The 23,511-nt window shown below is 54.6% G+C and overlaps 12 protein-coding genes across 12 annotated transcripts; 8 read left to right on the plus strand and 4 right to left on the minus strand.

Moving 5' to 3' along the window:
- On the minus strand, window positions 1-2,256 carry BJX67DRAFT_343381 (transcription factor domain-containing protein). Its single transcript, XM_071028147.1, has 2 exons — window positions 737-2,256; window positions 1-619 (listed from the first exon to the last, which is right to left on the minus strand). Exons 1-2 carry the CDS (start codon window positions 2,176-2,178, stop codon window positions 73-75), a joined length of 1,989 nt encoding a protein of 662 aa, XP_070890016.1. The 5' UTR covers window positions 2,179-2,256; the 3' UTR covers window positions 1-72.
- Window positions 2,257-2,371: 115 nt separating this feature from the next.
- On the minus strand, window positions 2,372-3,474 carry BJX67DRAFT_377649 (isocitrate/isopropylmalate dehydrogenase family protein; the record flags this gene model as incomplete). Its single annotated transcript, XM_071032158.1, has 2 exons — window positions 2,372-3,198; window positions 3,246-3,474. The coding sequence occupies 2 exons, from the start codon at window positions 3,472-3,474 to the stop codon at window positions 2,372-2,374; spliced, it is 1,056 nt and encodes a 351-aa protein (XP_070890017.1).
- A 500-nt stretch (window positions 3,475-3,974) lies between these two features.
- BJX67DRAFT_213337 (Zn(II)2Cys6 transcription factor domain-containing protein) lies at window positions 3,975-4,833 on the plus strand. The gene is made up of 4 exons (XM_071025637.1): window positions 3,975-4,089; window positions 4,132-4,145; window positions 4,194-4,256; window positions 4,307-4,833. The coding sequence occupies exons 1-4, from the start codon at window positions 4,024-4,026 to the stop codon at window positions 4,731-4,733; spliced, it is 570 nt and encodes a 189-aa protein (XP_070890018.1). The 5' UTR covers window positions 3,975-4,023; the 3' UTR covers window positions 4,734-4,833.
- Window positions 4,755-6,398, plus strand: BJX67DRAFT_213318 (uncharacterized protein). The gene is made up of 4 exons (XM_071025636.1): window positions 4,755-4,948; window positions 4,996-5,550; window positions 5,619-5,935; window positions 6,031-6,398. The coding sequence occupies exons 1-4, from the start codon at window positions 4,934-4,936 to the stop codon at window positions 6,350-6,352; spliced, it is 1,209 nt and encodes a 402-aa protein (XP_070890019.1). The 5' UTR covers window positions 4,755-4,933; the 3' UTR covers window positions 6,353-6,398.
- A 45-nt stretch (window positions 6,399-6,443) lies between these two features.
- BJX67DRAFT_369909 (succinyl-CoA:3-ketoacid-coenzyme A transferase 1 mitochondrial precursor) lies at window positions 6,444-9,996 on the minus strand (the record flags this gene model as incomplete). Its single annotated transcript, XM_071030839.1, has 8 exons — window positions 6,444-6,652; window positions 6,729-7,022; window positions 7,137-7,641; window positions 7,970-8,098; window positions 8,353-8,550; window positions 8,604-9,046; window positions 9,100-9,486; window positions 9,534-9,996. The coding sequence occupies 8 exons, from the start codon at window positions 9,994-9,996 to the stop codon at window positions 6,444-6,446; spliced, it is 2,628 nt and encodes an 875-aa protein (XP_070890020.1).
- Window positions 9,997-10,187: 191 nt separating this feature from the next.
- On the plus strand, window positions 10,188-12,078 carry BJX67DRAFT_343387 (thiolase family protein). Its single transcript, XM_071028148.1, has 2 exons — window positions 10,188-11,551; window positions 11,603-12,078. The coding sequence occupies exons 1-2, from the start codon at window positions 10,776-10,778 to the stop codon at window positions 12,042-12,044; spliced, it is 1,218 nt and encodes a 405-aa protein (XP_070890021.1). The 5' UTR covers window positions 10,188-10,775; the 3' UTR covers window positions 12,045-12,078.
- A 114-nt stretch (window positions 12,079-12,192) lies between these two features.
- Window positions 12,193-13,869, plus strand: BJX67DRAFT_343388 (class-II fumarase/aspartase family protein). Its single transcript, XM_071028149.1, has 2 exons — window positions 12,193-12,377; window positions 12,474-13,869. The coding sequence occupies exons 1-2, from the start codon at window positions 12,237-12,239 to the stop codon at window positions 13,755-13,757; spliced, it is 1,425 nt and encodes a 474-aa protein (XP_070890022.1). The 5' UTR covers window positions 12,193-12,236; the 3' UTR covers window positions 13,758-13,869.
- Window positions 13,870-14,158: 289 nt separating this feature from the next.
- BJX67DRAFT_377654 (RmlC-like cupin domain-containing protein) lies at window positions 14,159-15,954 on the plus strand (the record flags this gene model as incomplete). The annotated part of the gene is made up of 5 exons (XM_071032159.1): window positions 14,159-14,459; window positions 14,523-15,160; window positions 15,228-15,582; window positions 15,651-15,769; window positions 15,826-15,954. The coding sequence occupies 5 exons, from the start codon at window positions 14,159-14,161 to the stop codon at window positions 15,952-15,954; spliced, it is 1,542 nt and encodes a 513-aa protein (XP_070890023.1).
- A 1,325-nt stretch (window positions 15,955-17,279) lies between these two features.
- Window positions 17,280-18,440, plus strand: BJX67DRAFT_389842 (uncharacterized protein; the record flags this gene model as incomplete). Its single annotated transcript, XM_071034553.1, has 1 exon — window positions 17,280-18,440. One exon carries the CDS (start codon window positions 17,280-17,282, stop codon window positions 18,393-18,395), a length of 1,116 nt encoding a protein of 371 aa, XP_070890024.1. The 3' UTR covers window positions 18,396-18,440.
- Window positions 18,441-18,868: 428 nt separating this feature from the next.
- BJX67DRAFT_343395 (FTFMHR domain-containing protein) lies at window positions 18,869-22,478 on the plus strand. Its single transcript, XM_071028150.1, has 7 exons — window positions 18,869-19,134; window positions 19,188-19,242; window positions 19,298-20,417; window positions 20,467-20,589; window positions 20,640-20,690; window positions 20,740-20,864; window positions 21,051-22,478. The coding sequence occupies exons 1-7, from the start codon at window positions 19,059-19,061 to the stop codon at window positions 22,090-22,092; spliced, it is 2,592 nt and encodes an 863-aa protein (XP_070890025.1). The 5' UTR covers window positions 18,869-19,058; the 3' UTR covers window positions 22,093-22,478.
- BJX67DRAFT_377657 (uncharacterized protein) lies at window positions 22,288-23,007 on the minus strand (the record flags this gene model as incomplete). The annotated part of the gene is made up of 1 exon (XM_071032160.1): window positions 22,288-23,007. One exon carries the CDS (start codon window positions 23,005-23,007, stop codon window positions 22,288-22,290), a length of 720 nt encoding a protein of 239 aa, XP_070890026.1.
- Window positions 23,008-23,028: 21 nt separating this feature from the next.
- On the plus strand, window positions 23,029-23,495 carry BJX67DRAFT_343397 (uncharacterized protein; the record flags this gene model as incomplete). The annotated part of the gene is made up of 1 exon (XM_071028151.1): window positions 23,029-23,495. A coding segment is annotated over exon 1 (238 nt), but the record flags the coding sequence as incomplete, so codon positions are not given.
- Window positions 23,496-23,511: the final 16 nt, after the last annotated feature.

Raw genomic sequence — 23,511 nt, forward strand, 5'->3', positions numbered from 1 at the left:
CCCCAACGTAGAGTGTCCCCCGCGACACGTACATATACAGTAGATTATAGGCTTGTCCGATAGATCCATGCCTTAAAAAGTCGGATACTGCTGCCCGAACAAATCCATCAAGCTATCAAAATTCCCCTCCTGCAGCAGGTCCACCATATTCATATCCAAATCCAATGACAGATCCCAGTTTCGATCATGCTGAGTATTGAACCCACTTCCAACCTCGCCGATACTCAACAATCCGTCCGAAACACCCTCAGCGACTCTTGACACCCCAGCCACAGAATCTTCAGCCGAGGCGAAATCCACCGCCGGCGAACGGGCAGACTCGAAGCGGGGGGAAGACGGCCCCAGTTTCCGCCTCTTGCGAGTGTTCAGTGGCGATTCCGATTCCCGCCCCTCTCCTCCCGGCGAGGGGGGATCTAGACGGCTTATGCACGTCCTAGTAATAAGGTTTACGTTGGTAGTGGCGGTGGTGGTGGTAGATGTTGCAGCGGCTGTACTATTACTATCAATATCAAGTCGCGAAACGGCACGCAGAAGCAGCGAAAGCGCACGGTGGCAGTGTTTCGCCGGTTCCCATTGCGCCGACATGATTCGGAGGAAGTCGAGGCAGGAGGATATTTCCCTAGTTGTATTCGAGATCACTTTAGCTTGGGCAGACTTTATCCGGTATGGGAGGAATGTATGTGTCTGTGTGTGTGTAGGTCTTTGCTGGTTTTTGCGCGGGGAGGGGGAGGAATACAAACAGCCTTTCGCGCGTCCGTACTGTCCCAATTGGCACGCGAACGCGAGGACCAGACCGGCCATCCATGCTGCGGAGAGGAAACCGGGCCAGAAAAGGGCTTGGTTAGAGTCTGTTTGGGCCTTGAGGGCGAGGAGTATGTGACGGGCTGCTGAGATGCAGGATTGCAACGCGGAGGCGAATTCGGGGGTTGAATTTGGGAGGGAGAGGGAGGGGCGGTGCAATAGGAGGAGGAGATGTTGGTAGAGGATTGTGAAGAACGGGGTGTAATTGAAGGGGGTGGAGTCTATTGTTGGTGTTTGGATTAGTGAGTCGGAGGGAGTAGGGGGTTGTTGAGGGGGCGGAGAAGGAGGCAGGTCAAGGCTATTCCACCATTTATGGACTGATGTTGTCAAGACAAGGACGGAGGTTTGGGAGATGGAGCGGACGAAGATGGATTTGTGGAAGAGTTCGAGGGCTTCACCGGTTAGCTTTCCCGATTGAACGTAGCTGGCAAAGGGTATTTCCCTTTTACTTTGCTCAGATTCGGCCTGAGAAGGCGGAGGGGCGCGGTTGTTGGGGGTAGGGAGGTGTTGAAGGGGTTTATGGATCTCTGGACTTCCGGGGGGGCAGACGTCAATGTCAGAATCTTGCACGCCGAGGGGGAGGCCCAGGGCCTGGCTCAGGTAGCGGTCCAGCGCGTAGGCCGACCAGAAGATGCGTTTCCGGAGATGTCGCTGCTGCGAGGAGGTAGATAGTTCGTGATAGCGGAATGGACAGCGGTGCAGGCCTGCGTGGAGCATCGAGCGGAGCATGCAACCGCCTACTGTCGAGGCAGTGCGGAGGGACATCGTCGCTACGAGATAGAGTTGTGACGCAAGAAGGGCTTGCAGCGAGAGAAGGTCATGGCGTGCTGTCAGGGGGCTCAAGAGAGTGTGTATGCTCGCGCTGATGGGCGGTTGAATGCGGCACTCCACAGGAAGTTCGATGTCGGGACGGACAAGGTTGGCGAGGTGGAAGATACACTGGAATATTGCGGCCCAAGCGGTGCTATTGTGCTTGTTCTTTGACGGCTGATGAGTTTGATTTTGGGCTTGCTCGGCGTAAAGAGACTCCATGGCGTGGAGGAAAGTCGGCCCATGGAGAAATGGAAACAGAGGATGCCAGACTTTGAAAAAGACCATCATGAGGTCGCGAGCCAGTTGTTGCGGTGGCGCCTGGCCCAGAACACAGGCCATGGAATCATCGTACTCCCACTGCGAGACCGGCGTCTCCTCCTGGGTCTTGGTACGCGGCGTGGATTCATTCCCTACTAGTGTATCTTCAGGAGGAGGGAATTCCCCCGACGATGAGAAGAATGCCTGGCGGACGGTGTTGATGAAGAAGACGCCACTGGAGGAGCCGACGAACTGGCTCTCCTGGGGCGAATGGGCCGTCAAAGAGCCAATCTCAGGGGTCTCCATTTCGACCACCCTCGAAATATCATTGTCGACAGGGCATATTCGATGCGAAACGGGGTGTTGGGGGAAGAAAGAGAAGAAAGAGGTTGAGTTGGAGTTGGATGAAGGCGAGCGGAAGATCTTCTTCCGATGTGAGGATATTCCTGCCTCTTCATGCACGATAACACTCAACATTAAACACCTTAACTGCTGTAATCTAAAGACTATCGATCTCGGCACACACAGCATCCACCACATCCTGCGTCTTTGCCTTGCCTCCCAGATCCGCAGTGAGAATCCCTGCCGCGCAGACCCGCTCAACGCATCCCATCAGCTTCTCTGCTGCCTCCTTCTCCCCCAGCCATGTGAGCATCTCCGCTGCTGACCAGAATGTCGCCACAGGGTTTGCTACTCCTTTGCCTGTGATATCGAACGCGCTTCCATGCACCGGTTCGAAAAGCGAGGGGTTCTTCCGTGTTGGATCGAGGTTACTGGAGGGAGCAACGCCAATGGAACCAGCTAATCCCGCCGCCAAATCCGAGAGAATGTCCATATGTAGATTGGTTCCGACGATGGTATCGAGCGAGGAAGGCTGAGCGACCATGCGGATGGTCATTGCATCGACCAGCATCTTATCCCAATCGACTTCCGGGAAGTCTCGAGAGACCTCTTCGGCCACCTCGTCCCAGAGAACCATACCGTGGCGCATCGAATTACTCTTGGTCACCACGGTGAGCTTCTTGCGTGGTCGAGACCGAGCTGTCTCGAAAGCGAATCGCATAATGCGTTCAATGCCAACGCGGGTGAACACTGCGACTTCTGTAGCCGCCTCCCACGGATAGCCGATATGGCTGCGTCCTCCTTGGCCGCAGTACTCGCCTTCGGAGTTCTCCCGAACCAGAACCCAGTTGATGCCGTCCGTTGCTGTGTTGAGAGGACTCTTTGTGCCGGGGAAGGTGCGGACGGGACGGACGTTGGCATACAATTGAAGAGGGCTGCGAATCTTCAACAGGAGACCCCAGAGCGAAATATGATTAGGGACATCTTCGACTGTTAATTGGGTTTCTCGGGGTGGAAACAGAGAAGCACACCTGGATCGCCGACAGCGCCAAATAGACAGGCGTCGAACTTGCGGAGGACATCCAAGGCATCATCGGACATGAATTGGCCATGCTCCTTGTAGTAGGTGGTTCCCCATGGGATATGGGTGAAGTCAATCTGGAAGCCGACTTTCGAGGCGAGCTTGTTGACGACCTGGATAGTGGCTGACACCACTTCAGGGCCGATACCATCGCCAGGAATAGAAGCAATTCTATGCATTTTCTCTAACGCAGAGTGCGTTGCGATTGGAGTGATCTGACATCCTTGATGGCTTTATATGCTGTCAGTTCTATACCGGGAGAACTATTAGCCTGATCCATCAACCGAACCCCGCAGCCTCAACATCCCGGTATCGGGTTCGTCTCTTGAGAAGTTGCACCTATCCCGGTAGTTATAAGTTATACAGATGTTTACAGCTCGAAAGAGAGGATAATGTACCCCTTGATGTTTTGTCTCTGCATGGGTGGAAAGGCTGTTGGCGATGGTATGGGTCCGTAGCACTGCCTTTGGCCTCACACTTGACCACCGTAATAAACTTGTTGATATAATAGTCTCTGAGCCAACAATTAAGCTATACCTTGACTTGATACCGAATTGATCCCCAGAAATGAGATCCCGCGATATGGTTGCTATGGGCATCACTTTGTGCATAGAATTTCACGTGATCTGATGCATTTCCTTCTCCTGGATCCAACGCACACCCCCAAAGCTGCTGTCACCATCAAAGCTATCTCAATCCTCACTTCCGTCCTTTCTCCTACTCTGGAAATGCCTACACGGCCCAAGTCCCGAATCACGACTGCCTGTAACTCGTGTCGACTACGGAAGCAGAAGGTAAGAGCACTCCATTGGCGCAGAGCCTGGCTAATCTTTCAGTGCTGTGGAAATCGGTAAGCATCGCATTCATGACTCAAGCGATAGCAGAGTTAACGATTTAGACCGACATGCATACAATGTCTCCAACACCGCCGGGACTGCAACTGGCCCGAGCAGCAGAAACGGTACCGAGGAAACCAATTTAGAGCACAGACTGGAGCGCTAACAGACGCAGAGGCCCCGCAAAAGGCTACATTGAAGCGCTCGAACACCGTCTCTATGAAACGGAAAACCTCCTCATGGGACTCTTGGAGCAGGTTTCCGATTCCCAGCTGGCATCTGGCATCCCACATGCCACGGCCCATCTCCAATCCGGGAAACGGGGCAGCGAACATTGGAAGCGATTTCCGCTTCGGTCTGTGCATGAGATTCGCTCGTGGCAGGAAGACTTTCGGCGCTCAGCGGCGGAGCATGTATCTACTTCGACGCCGAATTTTGATCTAGCTGAGATTCCTTCGTCCAACGCCGCAGACGTGTCTTCCATCCAGGAGGGATTGCCGCAAAGGCCACAGCAGAAGGTGCAAAGCCTGGAACCACAACCAAGTGTGAGTGAATGGAGTGGAGCACCCTCGTCCGATTTTCAGCAACGGTTTCTGTGGTAGTGGCTGTTGTCGCGTCTCATTCGCTCCTGTCCTCGCGATTCCGTTGTGCATTCCGTTTGCCCCTGCTGGTCTACTCCCCGAAACTGGGGTCTCCCCGACCTCCACAGCCCCGCAACCCCAGCATAAGGAGTCCCCATGCCCAACCATGAAGTGATACAAATCCTCCCTTGCAGTGTATAGAACAGGACCGGGCACAGATTATGGCTCTCAAGAAGGTTAGCGACGGTATTCTACTGCGTCGTAATTCTCTAACAGCTCGTAGGTTGTCATCGTCGGTGCAGGCCCGTCCGGCCTTCTCCTCAGCCTCCTCCTCTCCAAGCAAGGCGTCCAGGTCGACCTCCTCGACGCAGAGGCAAAAGTGAGCGACAAACCCCGCGCAGCGCATTATGCGTCCCCCGCCGCCTACGAACTTGACCGTGCCGGCGTCCTCGACGACGTGAGAAAACGCGGCTTCGTACTCAAAACCATGGCTTGGCGCAAACCAGACACGACCTTCGTCGCTGGAATAACTATGGAGCACCTTCCTGCAGACTACCCCCACTGCATGGTTGTCCTCCCTCTCGACCAGCTCGGCGAGCTTCTTGTCGAACATATCCAGCGTCAACCAACGGCGGACTTAAAATGGTCTCACCGTGTTACGAAGGTTGGCCAAGATGCAGACCACGCCTGGGTCGACGTTGAAACACCGACCGGCCAACAACGCTTGCAAGCGGACTATGTTATCGGCTGCGACGGCGCAAGCAGCACAGTCCGCCGAGAACTATTCGGCCCCGAGTACCCCGGTGAAACGCTCAACGCCCAAATCATCGCTACAAATGTACGCTCCTCCTTCTCCTCCTCCTCCGACCCCTGCAATCACCCAACACACTAAACTAACATGCACAGGTCTACTACGACTTTGAGAAATACTTCACGACCGACTCTAATTTCATCATCCACCCAGACAACCTCTACATGGCCGCAAGGATCACAAACGACGGCCTCTACCGCTTGACATACAAGGAAGTCCCCAACCTCTCGCACGAAGAGTACGTCGCTCGCCAACCGAAACGCTACGAGGAGATCCTCCCCGGGAACCCTAAACCGGGCGACTACAAGATCACAAATATCAGTCCGTATAAGCTCCAGCAGCGCTGCGCGCAGTCATTTCGCGTAGGACGGGTCGTCCTCGCTGCTGATGCAGCGCATCTGTGTAATCCTTTGTATGTATTAATTCTTTTTTGCTTTCATTTCATGTCCCTCATTCACCCCTTCGCACACTCTGTAAAAGGGTTATGATGGTTAACAAGGGTAATAGCGGCGGCCTCGGCCTAACAGGCGGCCTCGCCGACGTGGGCAGTCTTTACGACGCGCTGATGGGCATCCACACGGGCAAAGCAGACGACTCGATTCTCGACAAGTACGCCGAGATCCGGAGGAAGATCTGGGCGGAGATCATTGACCCGACGTCGAGGGAGAACTTCGCACGGCTGCATCAGGACGCTGAGACGGCGCGCGAGAATGATCCGTTCCTCAAGGTTTGCGTACAGGCTGAGACGGACCCGGAGCTTAGCCGGGAGCTTGCCCTAGGGTTTGATAAGTTGCGGGTTGATATGACGCAGTTTTATGATAAGGCTTGATTCAACATTCACCAATGAGTATGGGATGAATTGGTGAATTTGGTGTTCTAGTCTAAATGGTTGCCATGCCGTGGATGCAGTGTATATATATCTATGAGATGACTTGCGTGTCTCTTAACTCCTGGATCTCCTGTCCGGTATACCCAATCTCTCCCAGGACCTCATCGGTATGCTCACCCAGTAACGGAGGCGGGCGCCGAATACTCGGGTCTGCATTCGAGTACTTGACCGGCGGACTAATGACTTTAATCGGCCCGCAAGACGGGTGGTCTATCGTCTGGACCATCCCTCTCGCTTTCACTATACATACCCCAGTATCAGTACCTGCCGCTGTCTCTGAAACCCCACCCCACGCAGTGAAAACAGGAAGACATACCATGCTCATGCTCCATCGTCCCCTTAACATCATTCACAACGGCAAAGGGCAACCCGCTCCCCTCGAACCGTTTCTGCCACTCGGCTGTTGGAATTTTTCTCGTCTCGCCCTCGATAAGTGTCTCGAGCGCCGTGCGGTTCGCGACACGGTCCGAGTTGGATATAAATCGCGGGTCGGATTTCCAATCAGGCCGGCCGAGTTTCTCGCACAGGATCCCGAACAGCCGATCGTTCGCGCCGCCGACGAAGATGTCCCCGTCTGCGGTGGGGAAGGATTGGTAGGGGACGACCGAAGCTGTATACGTCCCGGCATGTTAGCGCCGCGCCTTACAATATGAAGAACGAAATAAGGGGAAAAGGAAAAAAGAAGAAGAATAAAAAAAAGGCAGAGATGATAAAAAGAACGTACGATGCGCAGTCCCCCATCGCCCACTATCCCTCTGGCCCGAAATCAACACCGAACTCCCCATATTCGCCAGCGTCGCAACCTGACAGTCACTCAAACACACATCCAAATGCTGGCCCTCCCCCGTCGCGCCCCGCGCAACCAGCGCCGCAAGAATCGAATTCACCGCGTACAGCCCCGTTGTGAGATCCGTGACGGCCACACCAACCTTTACGGGCGGCCCATCACGCGACCCCGTCAGGTGTGCGAGCCCGAATTCCGCCTCGACCATGACGTCGAAACCCGGACGGTTGCTGTAGGGGCCTGTTTGGCCGTAGCCCGTGATGGAGGTGTAGATGAGGCGTGGGTTGAGGGTTGAGAGGGTGGGGTAGTCGAGGGAGTACTTTGCGAGGGTGTTGGGGAGGTAGTTTTCGACGAGGATGTCGGCCTTTGCGGCGAGTTTATGCAGGATGGAGATGCCGGTTGGGGAGGCGAAGGAGAGGGCTAGCGAGCGTTTGTTGCGGTTGACCTTTTCGCTTCTCGTTAGCTGTGGGGTTTCTTACAGATCGTGGAAAGGGTAGAGTACGGAGAGATAGTATGCGCTTTCGCCTTGCCCCTCCCTGCCGTCGATATATGGTGCGTAAGGCGGGCCCCAGGCACGGGTGTCATCGCCGCGGACGGGGTGCTCGATTTTGATTATATCTGCGCTGCGAGAGGTTACGCCCTGTCCCAATCCCGGGTTTCAGATTCTGGAGACTAAGCAGACGCACCCTAAATCACCAAGAATCTGCGTGCAGTACGGCTAGAAATCTATTAGCAGTGGAGAGTGGGCATCTCATCTCGTGAGGGGAACGTACGCCGGCGAGGACGCGACTCAGGTCGAGCACTTTCAGCCCGGCGAGAGGGAGCTTCTTGTTTGGTTTCGCGGCTGCTGATGCGAAGCTGCGGATGGAGATGGCATTGGGCTTGAGGAGGGGACGGAGCAGCTGCATCTTCAACTGTGCTGGTGATGCTTGTCAGAAGAAAGCTGCAACTTGGATGATTATTGATTCGAATTTGTGCAGCATTATTTCCTGCCCCACACGGACCCCACATGGATTTGTTTCTCCAAGGATGCGGAGAAATCATCCATTCCCAGGATGAATGCTTCATGTAGAGGATTCCTGTTGGAAACGAGATGGAATTTTATTCGTATGCTAAGGTATCTTATTTACAGCATCGGCTTCAAGTCAGCGGCAACCTTGAAGGGAGCCTCGGTCTTGCTGCGGATTTCGTCTACAGTCACGCCCTCTGCGTGTTCGACAAGCGTCAGACCCTCGGTCGTGCTGACCTCGAACACGGCGAGATCGGTGATGATCTTGGACACGCAGCGGGGTCCGGTCAGGGGGAACGAGCACTGCGACAGGATCTTGGGGTTGCCCTTCTTGTCGGTATGTTCCTGCGCTCATTAGCATACTGCCAGTGTTTTCGGTTTGCTATGAGAGAACATACCATAGTAACAATAACCTTGGTCTTCTCGGGGTTGGCTACCAGATCCATGGCACCACCAACACCCTTAACCTTACCAGGGAGCATGAAGTTGGCCAGGTCTCCGTATTGGCTGACCTGCAGCGCACCGAGCATGGTCAAGTCAATGCGGCCAGCGCGGATCATGCCGAAGCTCTCGTGGGATCCAAACAGGGAGGCACCCTTGCTGAGAGTGACAGTCTCCTTTCCAGGATTGATCAAGTCGGGGTCCTCCTGGCCCGGCTGGGGATAGCCGCCCAAACCGAGGATACCGTTCTCGGCTTGCAGGAAGACCTCAACGCCTTCGGGGAGGTAGGACGGAGCGATCAGAGGCATCCCGATACCGAGGTTGACATACATTCCATCGCGGAATTCCTTGGCGGCACGCTTGACGATCCGCTCGCGACGGGCAGTAGCCTCGCCAGAGCCTGACTAGACGTTAACGCTCATCGGGGCCGGATCTTAGGGTTGGGTATCTTACCAGCTTGGAGCATCTCGCTCGGGTCCTTAGCGAAGGTGAGCTTCTCGATTTGCTTCTTCTCCGTGCTCTGAATGACCTTGTTCACGTAGATAGCCTGCAGATGAATCTCCTCCGGCGCGAGCTCGCCAACCTCAACGATGTGGTCGGCTTCGACGATGGTGTATTTCGCGTTTTTGGCCATAGCCTCGTTGAAGTTGTTCTGGGCCTTGCGGAATTGGCAGTTTCCAAGCTTGTCGGCCTTGTCGGCCTTGATCAGAGCGTAGTCACCGAATATCGATTCCTCCAGGATATAAGCCTTTCCGTTGAACTCGCGGGTCTCTTTGGGTTTGGAGTATTCCGCAACCGTCCCGTCCTTGTTGTAGCGCACGGGAAGTTCACCAGTTTGTACTGAAAACTTAGCCAGCGACTTGGAAAAAACAGGGGGAGTGCCGTACCAATAGTTCCGTAAGCAGCAGGAGTATAGAAAGCAGGGACACCGGCAGCACCAGCAGCGCATTTTTCAGCGATTGTGCCCTGGGGTGTCAATTCCAGAGAAAGGTCACCACTGAGATACATCTTCTCGAAGACCTTGTTCTCGCCAATGAACGACGCGACCATCTTGCTGATCTGCTTGGTCTCGAGCAATTGCCCTAATCCAGCACCAGGCATACCGGCATTGTTGGAGACGACAGTGAGGTCCTTGATGTCGGGACGGTCGCGGACGGCATTGATCAGGGTGTTGGGGACACCAGAGAAACCGAACCCACCAACCAGCACCGTCGAGGAGCCCTTCATGTCTTTGATGGCTTCCGTGGCGGAGCCGCAGCGCTTGTCGACAGCTGGTCGAGTGCATGAGGCGGTGAATTGCCGTCGCCAAACGGCGAACGGCCGGACGACCGCAGCAGTCGGTCGTGCCATGATTGTCAGCTGTCGTACAAGAGAGAAAGAGGTGAAGAAAAGAAGAGGCAGAAGAAGAAGAAGAGCTCCATGATCCGATCGGCTAGTGCAGCGTGGGGAGAAACCGACAAAGCGATTATCCGGCCTGACTTTTGCCGGCCTTCCAAGCCGGCCCTCCCCGTCGGCATCCCTTTTGCGGTGATGACTCAGGACTTACGTAACGTCCCTGTTCCTGAACGCACCTTGGTTCGGTCCAGGGCCCATCGGCTGTGATGATCGGATGTTGTTCTCTTCCGATTGACTCAACGTCCGTCCTCAATAGATTCTACGTCTCTCGTCGCATAATTGAATCAAAGCGGCCAACGCATTGTGAGATCAGGCGAGACCTTGTTGGCCTGTCACCCTCTCATCCCCGCGAATTCCCAAGTTGTGCCCCACCACTCGGGAGTTGATCTCCAATTTTGGGCCAAGGACGGACAATGTGGAGTCCACATTTTGGAGACTGTGCCCTTGTCTGAACCGTGACCCGGTCCTGAAGGCAGTATCCCGATATGTATCGGAGCCAGATGATCGAATTTTTCAAGCCATCGTCTTCCATGGAATCGCGGATGTTTCATCTTCGGAGCGGCCCTGACTTCGGGCGGATTTGGGAATTCGTTCCAGCGGGGCAAGCCGACTAACCCCACCCCAACTCATACTTACTCCGCACGAGCGCCGCGGCACGAGCACAGACTTTCAAGCACCCCCCCCGCCAAAAGCGTTGTCGGAGACAATCCCTCTCCTACCGACTTCACCATCAAATGCTCTCAAAGATGTTCCGTCACGTCCTCACAAAATCCCCATCTGACGTCGTTGTCCTCTCGGCCGTGCGAAGCCCCATCGCACGCGCCTTCAAGGGTGCCTTCAAAGACTCCTACCCAGAGGAACTTCTGATGCCGGTAATGCAAGCCGCCGTACAGCGCGCGAAAATCGCGCCCTCCGACGTCAACGATGTGCTTATCGGGAACGTCCTCGCAGAGCTTGGATTCGCGAAGACAGGGCGCACAGCGCTGAATGCCGCCGGCTTCCCGAACTCGACTACCTTCCATACCGTGAATCGGCAGTGCTCGAGCAGTTTACAGGCGATCACGCATATCGCGCATGCGATTCGCGTGGGCCAGATCGATGTTGGTCTTGCCGGGGGTGCGGAGAGTATGACGAGGAATTATAACCCGAGTCGTGGGATCCCGCGGGATGTGAGTCCGCTGGTCAAGAATTCCGGGGTGAAGGATGCGTTGGATTGCTTGGTGCCGATGTTGCAGACTTCGGAGAACGTGGCGAGCCGGTATGGGGTGGGTCGAGCAGAGCAGGATGAGTTTGCGGCGGAGAGTCAGAGGAAAGCGGCGGCGGCGCAGGAGGCGGGCAACTTTAAGAAGGAGATCGTCCCGATTAACGCCCGGAGGGTAGACCCCGAGACACAGAAGGAGACCTTTGAGACTGTCGAGAGGGACGACGGGGTTCGCGCAGGAGTGACGGTTGAGAAGTTGGGCAAGTTGCAGCCCGTTGTAGAGGGAGGTGCGTCTACAGCCGGGAATTCGTAAGTTACAGTACTCTCTCTTGTGAATGGGATGACTGCTGATGGAGGCAGGTCGCAAATATCCGACGGGGCATCAGCGACTATCCTCGCCAGCCGCGCATGGGCGAATGCACACGGCTTGAAACCCTTGGCTCGCTTTGCAGGAACACAAGTAGCAGGCTGTGCGCCGGACGAGATGGGCATTGGGCCCATTCCGGCGATCCGCAACCTCTACAAACACAGTGGTGTCTCACAGAGTGACATCGATATTTTCGAGCTGAACGAGGCCTTTGCCAGTCAGTCTATCTACTGTATCAGAGAGCTCGGTATCGATACTGACAAGGTCAACCCGAACGGCGGCGCAATTGCCCTTGGTCATCCTATTGGAGCTACGGGTGCGCGACAGACGGCGACATTGCTGGCTGAGCTGGAGCGACAGGACAGGGAGGTTGGGATTGTGAGCATGTGCGCGAGCACGGGTATGGGCGTTGCCGCATTGTTTATCCGAGAATAGACCATCTACATAGCAATTATTGTGCATACATCCCAAGTAACAGTGTCAGTCAACCTTGTGCAGAGAATCAACCGCCCCACACCAGCCCAAGTGCCTCGTGGGGCAACCCCAGACAGCTCCAACTTCTTCCAGCATCGCAAGACTCGACAACTTGCAACACTCTCACAACAACCGCGCAAGCCATTCCTCACCATGTCGCTCTTCAAACAACTATCCCGCCTCCCGCGACACACGCTCCGCACCATCCACCCCCCAAAACGAACCATCGGCTCCGTCAGCGCCGTCGACTCCAGCATCTTCCGCACCCTTTTCGGCACCGAAGAAATCAGAAAGGTACTGTAATGCAACAACCCCCCCCCCCCAGCACCTCGCGCCTCGCGCACCCGCCTTGAAATCAAACTCCCAAATTCTAAACTAAATCAATGACAGGTCTTCGACGACGAAGCCTACATCTCGCGCTGCATCGACGCCGAAGCCGCCCTTGCGCGCGCCCAGTCCCGATGCAGCGTAATCCCGCCACACATCGGGTCCCTGGTCACGGCCAAGGCCACCGCCCAAGCGCTGGACATGGACCGGCTGCGCCGCGAGACCGAAGTAGTCGGGTACCCGATTCTCCCCTTAGTGCGGCAGCTCTCGGCGCTGTGCGGCGACGAGGCAGGGAGGTATGTGCACTGGGGCGCGACGACGCAGGATATCATGGATCTGGCGAGCGTGCTGCAGATGAAGAGGGGGTTGGAGATTATCGAGCGGCTTTTGGATGAGGTTATTGTTGTGCTGAGGGGGTTGTGTGTGCGGTATCGCGATGCGCCGATGGCGGGGAGGACGCATCTGCAGCATGCGCTACCCGTGACGTTTGGGTATAAGTGTGCTGTTTGGCTGAGTGGGTTCCAGCGGCATCGGGAGCGGCTTGTGCAGCTGAGGGAGCGGGCGTTGCTCGTGCAGTTTGGGGGTGCGGCTGGGTCGCTTGCGTCCCTGGGGAATGGGGACGATGGGATACGCGTGCGACGGGCGCTGGCGGAGGAGTTGGGGCTGAGAGATCCGCCGATTACGTGGCATGTTGCGAGGGATGGGGTTGCGGAGGTGACGAATTACCTTGCGCTGTTGGGGGGGTCGATGGGGAAGCTTGCGCTGGATATTATTGTGATGTCGTCGAATGAGCTGGGGGAAGTGTCGGAGCCGTTTGTGCCGCATCGGGGTGCGTCGAGCACGATGCCGCAGAAGCGGAATCCGATTTCGAGCGAGGTGATTCTGGCGGCGTCGAAGGTGTTGCGGTCGAACGCGGGGCTTGTTCTGGATGGGATGGTTGCGGACTTTGAGAGGGCGAGTGGACCGTGGCATCTGGAGTGGGTTGCTATCCCGGAGAGCTTTGTGATGGCTGTTGGGGCATTGGAGCAGACAAAGTTCGCGCTGGGTGGGCTGTGTGTGCATTCAGAGGCTATGCTGAGAAATCTACACTCTACGAAGGGGTTGATTGTTGCAGAGGCCGTCATGATGGGCCTTGCACCGGCTGTGGGGAGGCAGAGGGCGCATGATATTGTTTACGAGGCCTGTCGGGAGAGCATTGAGAATGGGGTGTCGTTGGAGGAGGAGTTGCTTAAGAAAACAGAGGTTACAGAGAAGATGAGCGTGGAGAGGGTGCGAGAGTTGTGTGATCCGGTGAACTACCTTGGAGCGTCAGCGAGGATGGTGGACGATGTTTTGGCTGTTGACTGATTGTATGTGCTGAGTATAGAGTGTCATCTGTATACGTAGGGCGGCAGGTTACGAGGTAAACTTCAGATGACCAAGCTTCGGCTCCTCCACATAGCCCCGCAAGGCCTCAGAGTGATATCAAAGTAAGGTTACACTGATAGTCGGAGCTCTGATAATGCATCCCCACTAAGTAACCAGGCCACATGAATCTGTGAATCTTTAGTTATTCATCTCCAGTAAGCAGCCAGGCCGAAGCTCGAGTGATGTGGGCCATCGCCTGGGCCGCATCTGGAGCTGCTCCACATGTGTATAGTCCACGCCAGAGGGGCCTCAGGGTTATAAATCCTACGTGTGACAGCTATCATTCCCCCTGATCTTGAAACTATGTTGTATTCTTCCTCAAACTCAGCTACACGGAGAAGATGGCGGCCCCACCAATCAAAGAGAGAATCCCTATCAAGGACCTCCAGAAGGTCTTCCACTATACTGATACTATGACCCGAAAGCCAACCCGCGACAATGACCCCTACGAGTATATGGCCGGGTTTGGGAACCGCTTCCAATCTGAGGTTATTCCGGGGACGTTACCTGCTGGTCAGAATCAGCCCCAGGAAGTCAGGTTTGGCTTGTACATGGAGGGCTTCACGTACTCGGCGTTTACGGCGCCTCGACATGCGAATTCCAGTACTTTTATGTATCGGGTCAGGCCCGCTGCAGCTCACAGTATGTTCTCGTTGTACTCTTAAAGTTCGTTTTGTTTGGGAGCGGAGGTTCTGACTTGAGAAGATGGATATAAGACAAATTTTCCACACAAAGCAGACATCGAGAACTGCTTTCTGACGCTGAACCCTCGAGTGGCGACACTAGCGGAGCAGGGCGAATGGGGCCCCTTCCCCCTGCCAAAGGAGGATGAGAAGATCGATTTCGTTGATGGACTGCATACTATAGGAGGGAGTGGCGACCCCAACCTCCGCGAGGGTATCGCGTTGTACGTCTTCATGCTCAATGCAGATATGGACCACCGCGCATTCTGCAATACCGATGGCGACCTCCTCATCGTAGCTCAACTGGGTAATCTCGATATCCAAACTGAGCTGGGCAAGCTATTCCTCCAGCCCGGTGAGATCTGTGTCATCCCTCGTGCATTTCGTTTCTCTGTCCGTCTTGGGCCAGGCCATTCCGTAGCCCGTGGATACATCACCGAAGTCTGGGGTTCTCGCTGGGAACTTCCCAATCTTGGGCCTCTGGGTGGCCATGGTCTAGCAAATCCGAGGGACTTCTTGCACCCCGTAGCTTATATCGATGACAACTTACACGAGGATTGGACTGTCGTCAACAAGGCGAACGGGCAGTACAATGCTCTCGAGCAAGACCACAGCCCCTTCGACGTCGTCGCCTGGCATGGCAATGCCGTGCCTTATAAGGTAAGCCTCCTCCCCCCTCCACAAGTCCAAACACCTATATCTAGCTTACAAATCTAACCCGATACAGTACGACCTCACCAAATTTGCCTCCCAAAACGCAACCTCAATCGACCATACCGATCCCTCCGTAAATTGCGTTCTAACCGCTCACTCGCGCGACCCGACCACACCACTCGCCGACTTCCTCTGGTTCGGGCCCCGCTGGGACGTGGCCTCGAATACCTTCCGTCTGCCGTACTTCCACCGGAACTCAGCCACGGAGTTCCTGGCCTGTCTCTATGGGACCGGACTTGGTCGGTCCGACGAGTTCCTGCCTGGAGGGGGGAGCGTAGAGATCAGCCACACGCCACATGGGAACTTCAGCCAGGACTATGTGTGGGAGATGCGGAATCAGGTCAACGAGCCGCGCAAGATACTCGAGAGTATGCTTCTTCCCTCCCTCAGTTCTTTCGGGGAGTTTGGTAAGCGGAACTTGCTGACAATGATACAGATCAAATGACAATCATGGTGGAGAGTAGTCGGGCTTTCCTGTTTACCGAATATGCAAGGTCCGGATGTGGGACGTTCAAGAATCAGGGGACGGACCCGAAGGTGTGGGACGTCCTTCCGGTGTGTGCACCCTCGTGTCTTTCCTATACCGGACGGAGAAGCTAATGTGACGCCAGGACAAGTTCTCGTCGTATCCCAACATCCAGGAGATCCTGCGGCAAGCTAGGGCTGATAAGGAGGCGAGGAAACAGCGACTGGAGGTGTTCTATGATGATGAACGGTTGGCGCAGCTAGTCAGGTCATAGGGATAGGGATAGGTAACTCTGTTGGAATTAAATTTCAAGGGGGGCAGAAGGTCGACCCATGCACTGGGCTATTTCCAGAACGTAACATGACTGAGCGCACCGGCAAGAATGAGTCTGCATATTTACGGAGTGTAATTTGTTCAATATCGCAGAAGTGTAAAGTTTACCCAGCCATCAAGAGCTCTTTCTTTGACAGCAAGACACCGACGCCTCGGCTAATCCTAACCTCAACGTCATATAACTCCACCGCAGTATTCGGTACTGTCAAAGACCACAAGTAGAAACACCGTCTAGTTACTTTAGCGTCATCCATCATGCGCATCTCATAGCGGACGATGACATGCGTCACACTCAACTTAAGATGGGGCGACGTATCGACGGGGACAGCCGCGTTTCTCCAGCGCCCATATGGGAAATTTGTTTTCGGCATGGGTGAGTTCGTTCGTTCCTTTCTTTATGTATATGAGCTCACTGTCCAGAAACTGGTATGGATTGAAGCTCAATGGATTCCAGCAGACTTGAGGGTTGAGGATTGGCTGGAGAGGCACATACGCGACATCGTCCCGCGCGAGACGAGTTCCATCCAAGAATGTGAATGGTATTGAATTCGTTGGGTTGAGACGCGCGGATTCTTTGAGGAAGGCGTCGAGTAAGGGGGAGTTGTCGGCATCCCAACACCTGGGACTATGGATGCCGCGGGAGGCCTCGTCCCTCAGATCATCGATGGGGTGATTGCATAGATAATCACCAAGTACGTAGGAAAATACATGGTCAGTTGGTGAACGTATGCAAATCATACTCCTAGGAGGGCTTGAATAATGCGTTTCATAAAGGCCATTCGTCAAACTCGTTCATCCTCATTTTGTTTGCCCTAAGTTGAGCTCGTGCTCTGGAGGCTCTTCGGGCTCGAAGGCCAGTCGGTCTGTGCCGAATCGGAGTTTGATGAGCCAACAATGATGTAAAATGAAAGGAGACCAGGAACATCTCCATAATGGGGCGCAGGGGCTAGTCTTTTTCACTCAGGCAGGCAAATTCTGTTGAGCAAGTGATTCTTGGACGAGTGGGGGCCAAATTGGCAGCTGGAGGATCAGCGCAACAGAGCTTGCATATGATGATAAAATCCCAGAATCAGGGCACGCAAACCGACTGAGATTTGTCAATCACCACCAACTTTAGGTTCGAGTTGCTTAACTCCTCTCGCCGTTCTTCTTGAGGGGGAGAGCCGGTGAGTGCTGGGGCGCCACTTGTCCTTTGTTTCTCTTCTGGTCCTTTTCCAAGGCCACCTCCATCGCCTGCTTTCTGTCAACAACCCATCATCCCCCACGATGTCGAAGTCTCCAAAGTCAAAACTGGGCCCAGTCCTCATCACTGGAGGTAATGGCTTCACCTCCTACCACATCATCGCCAAAATCCTCGCCGAAGAGCCGGACTGTGTGATTCATTCACTGGATGTGAACATCGACCGTAACCGCCATGCAAATTCAAACGTCCACTACCATCTCACAGATATCTCCTCCGCTGAGGACGTAAATCGAATCATGGAGCTCGCGAAGCCGGTCACCATCTTCCACACTGCATCCCCCGAATTCTCCGATGCCCCAGTCTCCGCATACAGGAGCATCATCGTCGACGGCGTGCAACACCTGCTCAAAGCCGCAGCCAAAGTCGGCTCTGTGCGAGCCCTCATCAACACCTCAACCTCAGGCGTCATAAACGACAACCACACCGACCTCATCGACGCAACTGAAGATATGCCCATCTTGCGCCCCCCACAGCAACAACGCGCCTACTGCATCGCCAAGGCCGACGCCGAAGACGCCATCCAAGCCGCCAACCGGAACGGCGGCACCGACGATCACGGCATCCTCACCTGCCATATCCGTCCCTGTCTCGCGTTCGGGGAGCACGATGTCGGTGCACTGGGGAAGATGGTCGCCGTCGCGCGTCAAGGCCGGTCCCGATTCCAAATGGGAAACGGTCAGAACCCGTATGACTTTGTCTACATTGGCAATCTCGCGGATGCGCACCTCCTCGCTGCACATGCCTTACTAGAGGCTTGGGGCAAGCCTCGTCCGGCGACGGACCCTGTGGACGGCGAATGCTTCAACATCACCAACGACGACCCCTGGCTCTTCTGGGACTTCCAGCGCGCCGTTGCCGCTCAGACTGGCAACCCCGTCCGGACGGAGGATATTGTGGTTATCCCCAAGTGGGTAGGGTTGGCAATGGGATTTTTAAGCGAGTGGATTGTGTGGGCGATCTCAGGCGGCAGCCGGGTTCCCAATATGACTCGCGAGGGTATTCGCTTTAGTACCTTGATTCGTACGCTCAATATAAACAAGGCAAAGCGGGTGCTTGGATATCGGCCCACGGTAGGCATGCAAGAGGGGATTGAGCGCAGTGTGCGCTGGTTCATGGAGCACACAGGGGACGAAGCATAGAGGCTCGGGGATATCTGTATGCAATATACCTAATCTAGATTAATAACTCTTGATCATAGCTTTTGGGCATCACCTTCACTTTCAGTGTGGCTTTGGCAGTGGTCATCCATCCAATGCTTCGTATACATCGGGAGTTCAGGAGGAGAGAAACTGCCGGGATCCACAGGCCGAACTCCCCCAGCTTGTCCTTCCAACTCGCCGGAATTCATTCCCAATCCTCAGGAGTGGCTGGCTCGAGAGCTTCAATTATCAATCTATTCCTCTCTGTCTTCGGTTCGACCGAGGAATTTTTGTTGAAAATTATGGTCGTATTATCATCTCTCTGATTGGCCTGACCATGTTGAGGCAACCCCATGTTCCCCAGGGCCACCTCCGAGTCCTCCCCGGCCCAGGCTCCCGAGGTCGACACAGAACCGCACCAGATCGCAGGACCCCAGACGATCCGCGTGGTACAGTACGTACCAGACTGTGACGGTATTTACGATCCGCAGGCATTCCCCATCACTCTCCAACGTCCGTTTTCCTCTCCCCCCATTCATCCACCCCAGTCTCAACCTCTCGCAGTCACAGGACTCTCTCAGGAACTCATCCTGCGATATGCCTCCGTCTTCCTAATCGTACCCCTCTTCTTGCCCCGTCCCTCGCGCTTCCGCGAGTCTCATCATGGTCGTCAGAAAGTGCAACATCTGTGACCGTCGGTTCAAGAAGACAGAGCATTTCAAACGTCATGAACGATCGCGTCAGTTTCCCGGACTCACCCACTCTTCTTCCAGTGCTGACGGAATCTACTAGACACCAAGGAAAAGCCCTACGAGTGTAATGTCTGCCACAAGCGATTTTCCCGAAGGTACGTAACCCCCACTTCTCCCTTCCTCGAAGCTACCCATTATTCATTCTTGCAGTGATGTCCTGAGCCGCCATGCGAAAGGGCACAATACAAATGGTGCAGCCGCAAATGCAACCAGCCCAGCGCAGAACAAGCCGCGCACTTCCTCGATCGCTCAACCCTCCAATCCCCAGCCAGCGCCGAACCCCGTCGACCCCTCACGTTATATTCCAATGAATGCGGGCGACGCTCATGCCTCTCACAATCTCCCCGTCGCTCCCCGTGATATCTCCCTATCCGGCGCCTCAAACCTCCCCTCCTCCTCGTTAGACTTCCTCGCAGATATCTCCGCTCACCAAGCGCGGTCAGAGCCAGATGTCAACGCCAACTCGATGATCGTCGAAGACCAACAGGCCTACTTTGGCTGGAACGAAGTGCCCGCTCCGCCGCCGCCGCCGTTGGCTCCTAATGCGACGGACCAGCAGACATATCGAACGCCGATGTTTGATCCGGTACCAAATGACATGTTGCAGTTCTGGCTGGAGCCGCGCGGAGATACCGTGTCGCATCATGACTCGATTGATATGATGGCGGACGCCAACTTCAGTCTCATGGGCGACAACGTTGCAATCAGTCCGGAGCACCAGACCAGAGCTCAGGCCAATGAGCACACCGGTAAAACTACCAAGGATATTCCAAATGAACGGTTCGCAAGGGTTCAACGCTTTTGGCTAGCTCCGTCCAACACGACCGGACGACTCATGAATAGTCTATGGAGAGATGTGGCATGCAGCGACGTGGACAATATATTCTCCATTCATTCGTCACACTCCTTCAGTAGTCCGTCAGGGTTACTTCCGGGGTCGCGATACGGCTTGGATGAGGAATGCCGCCAGCAGTTACAAGCGGCATTCGGGAGTCATCGAGCCACTGGTCAAACTCAATCGCCTAATAGTACGCTGTCACCGACGTCCAATTCAACACTTGGAGGTCGTCCCAACTTTCCGCCGGCCGAGATTCTAGACATGGCGCTCGACTTATACTTCCGCAACTTCCACCCTCTTATTCCCTTCGTGCATGTACCAACCTTTTCCGCCAAAAATACTCGCCTTCCGGTTCTAAATGTGATGTGTCTTATTGGGATGATCATGCTGGGGACAAAAGGAACGACGGCTTTTGTGTCCAAGAACTTTGTCGTAAGTTCATCCTCTGCTTGTTACTGCGTTAACTAACCGTCGTCCACAGTCCGTCTTGGAAAAAATCACCGCAGATCTCACAAAATGCTCCGTAGGGGTTGAAAACACCATGGGGACGATGAGCACGTTCGCTGCGGCATTCCTCTTCCTCAACTTGGCCGCGATGACTGGGGTAGGATGACATTGCTTGGGTTTAAGCAGCACTCAGCTAATATCAAGCAGGAGAAAGAGCATCTCGAGAAGTCGCAAATGCTCTACGTGAACCTCATGTCGGTATGTTATATTTCCCTTCCCTCATCCCTAATATACTTATGCGCAATAGATCGCGCAACGACATGGATTATTCGCCGCCACTGAAGGGCAAATACTGGATATAACCCTTTTCGAGGCCGTTCCCGACATCGATGTCAGGTGGAAGACGTGGAGTAAAGTCGAATCCGTTAAACGGTAAGTCTTACTTGTCCATCGCTCTTTCCCAGTTTCCAGGTCGTCCATCGTACCTTCCCATGGTACCAACATATGCCTCTCTTCGCAAGGCAAGTGCGATGGGCCTATGAGCCGATCGTTCCTTCCTCTTGAAACTTGAATCGCACCTTCCTTGAGTCGCACCTGTAGATGCTGACAAATGCGCAGATTAATCACTGGGCTCCTGTTGCTGGACTCCTGGTACTCGTCCTTTCTGTCTACGGGCCCCATCATTGTTCCCAACTCGATCCAGCTTATCCTACCATGTAATGAAACCCTCTTCCGGGCGAACGGCTCCATGCGATGGACGCAACTCGTCCGCAGCGGCAAGCGCCTTCTAATGCCCACTGTCATGGCGCCTTCGGAGAACGTTACAATCCCGCCGCTGGATAACCCCGTGGATGACTTTTGTATTCACGGAGTCCTAGCGATGGTCCAGCTTCGTTTGTCAGAAGCATACCATCGCCTTCTATCGAATAGGGCCAGCTACCCATTTGCCCCTTGTCATACGTATGCCATGGATGGACGTGCTAGGTGTTTGCCGTCCCTTCAGTTACAGATCGCAGACAAGTACGGAGATGTTCTCGAACGCCTGAATCCTAACGCGGCGATCATGTGGCACAACATATGCATGACTCTGACGGCCGACACGCAGATATTTGACTTGGCTGCTGGGCGTGCAGGGCCAGGGCCGGCCCGCAAGGCGCTGGACGACATCGCAGCTTGGTCGCAGACACCAGCAGCCAGAAGAGCGTGTCTGCATGCAGCCCATATCTATAAAGCTATGACTAACCGAAAAGCGTCCGACCATACCATGTTCCACTCTGTCTTTTCGCTGTTCTCGGCTGCGCTCGTGCTCGGCCTGTACATCTTCATGGTGCCGAATCCCAGTGAGCTCCAGGTTGGTGGAACTTCGATTGAACTTCTCGATGATATCGATTGGAAGAGAGTCGGAACAGAGGGATTTACCAGTTTTATGGAGCCACGCGGAACTCAGTCTTTCACGCCGTCGGACGATCCGGCAGTCAACTTTATTCGAAACGGAGGTACGGTCTATTTTCGCGGCGTGCCGTTTCAGGGAGGCTACCAGTCCGCTCGGCGAATCCTCCTCGACTATGCCGGCTTATTGAAAGACGCAGGGAAGTGGAGCGTGCGCAAGTTCTCCTATGTCCTTCATATCATGAGCGACGTTCTTATGGAAGTTGAGTGATGTCAGCTGGCCTGACATCCGGAACTGAACTCGCGAGTGCCCCTCTTTGGTCTGGATTTCAAGCATGCTGCTATATCCAAACGATGTGTTTGCTGGTGAGACGGTCTTATTAATATGAACTTCTAACGGCCCTCATGTACGACTATATTCACACATGATACCAAATATGATACCGATTGCCTTTTCCCAAGAAAGTTATATGAGACTCCTCTCCCTCACCCGCGTGTACAGAGTGTCCAATTCCTCTGCTGAAGCATCGATACCAGGCATATCCACGCAACCCCCGTCATCCTCCAAATCCTCACTCCCATGCGGATCCCCCCAAAGCACCACCCTCGACCTCCCATGATACCCCTCCCCATACCACAACTTCTCCCCATTCCCATACCGCCGCCCATCCTCTTCCTCCTTCTTCCCCTCCCCCTCACTCTCCCCCTCACTAAACGCCTGAAATCCCTCCCCACAAACCTTCACTCCATCCCCCGGATTCATCTCGCAATACTTCCCCACACATAGCCCATTACACCGCGCCCCCGGCATATGCAGCACATCCCTAAGCACAAGCGTATTCATGCGATCGTCGTCCGGCGCCCGCCGCACCTTCAGCTCGACCGTGCCCACGCCCAGCACCCGGCTCCCGTCGATTTTGGACGGCGCCCGCCGGTAGCTGCTGAAGGACGAGCGGTTCTTGGCGTAGTGCATGTTTCCCGGAACGAGGAGCCAGGTCCAGCATCTGCTTCCGCTGCCGCTGCTGCTGCCGCTGTTGTTGTTGTTGCGGTTGTGTCTTCGCTTTTGCGGGTTGGGGTGGGTTTTTGGTACGTGAGTGGTTGGTCCGAGGGAGGGGGACTGATTGCGGTTGCGGTTGCGGTTGCGGTTGTGGTTGTAGGAGCGGTAGTGGGATTTTATAGAAGGCATGTTTATTGCGTTGGAATTGGAAAGGAAAGGAAAGGAAAGGAAAGGAAAGGAAAGGAAAGTGGCATTGAAATTGTTCGGTAGATGCGAGGAAACTGCGAGAGGCTAGGGGAGTGAGAGAAGAGAAGGCTGTTCTGGAGAGGAAACCCAGGGCTAAGTAAGTTATTGAATCGGATCGTGGCGATGTGGATATCCTGGATATACTCCATCATGGGAAGTAGACATATGCACTTTGCGGTCTGGGGTTCCGAGCCACAACACGCATTGCGGGTTGGATTGTTATTGCGTGCATGCATCTCCACTGTGACAATTGCAGTATTGGTCGTGGAGCACCTGCAATTGGTCGCGACCGGGTCGAGGTCGTGTGTCTTGACGTCAATGGTGGCAAGCTTTAACTTTAACTATCCACAGTCCACCGTGACATAAGCATGTCGAAGGCTGCGCTAAGCATTCACCGAGGTTTGATACTGGCTGTCTGGACTTGAGTTCGCTGGCTATATTTGGACT

The sequence above is a fragment of the Aspergillus lucknowensis genome (assembly GCF_044049455.1).
Source record: "Aspergillus lucknowensis strain CBS 449.75 chromosome Unknown BJX67scaffold_4, whole genome shotgun sequence".
NCBI classification, from domain to species: Eukaryota; Fungi; Ascomycota; class Eurotiomycetes; order Eurotiales; family Aspergillaceae; genus Aspergillus; species Aspergillus lucknowensis.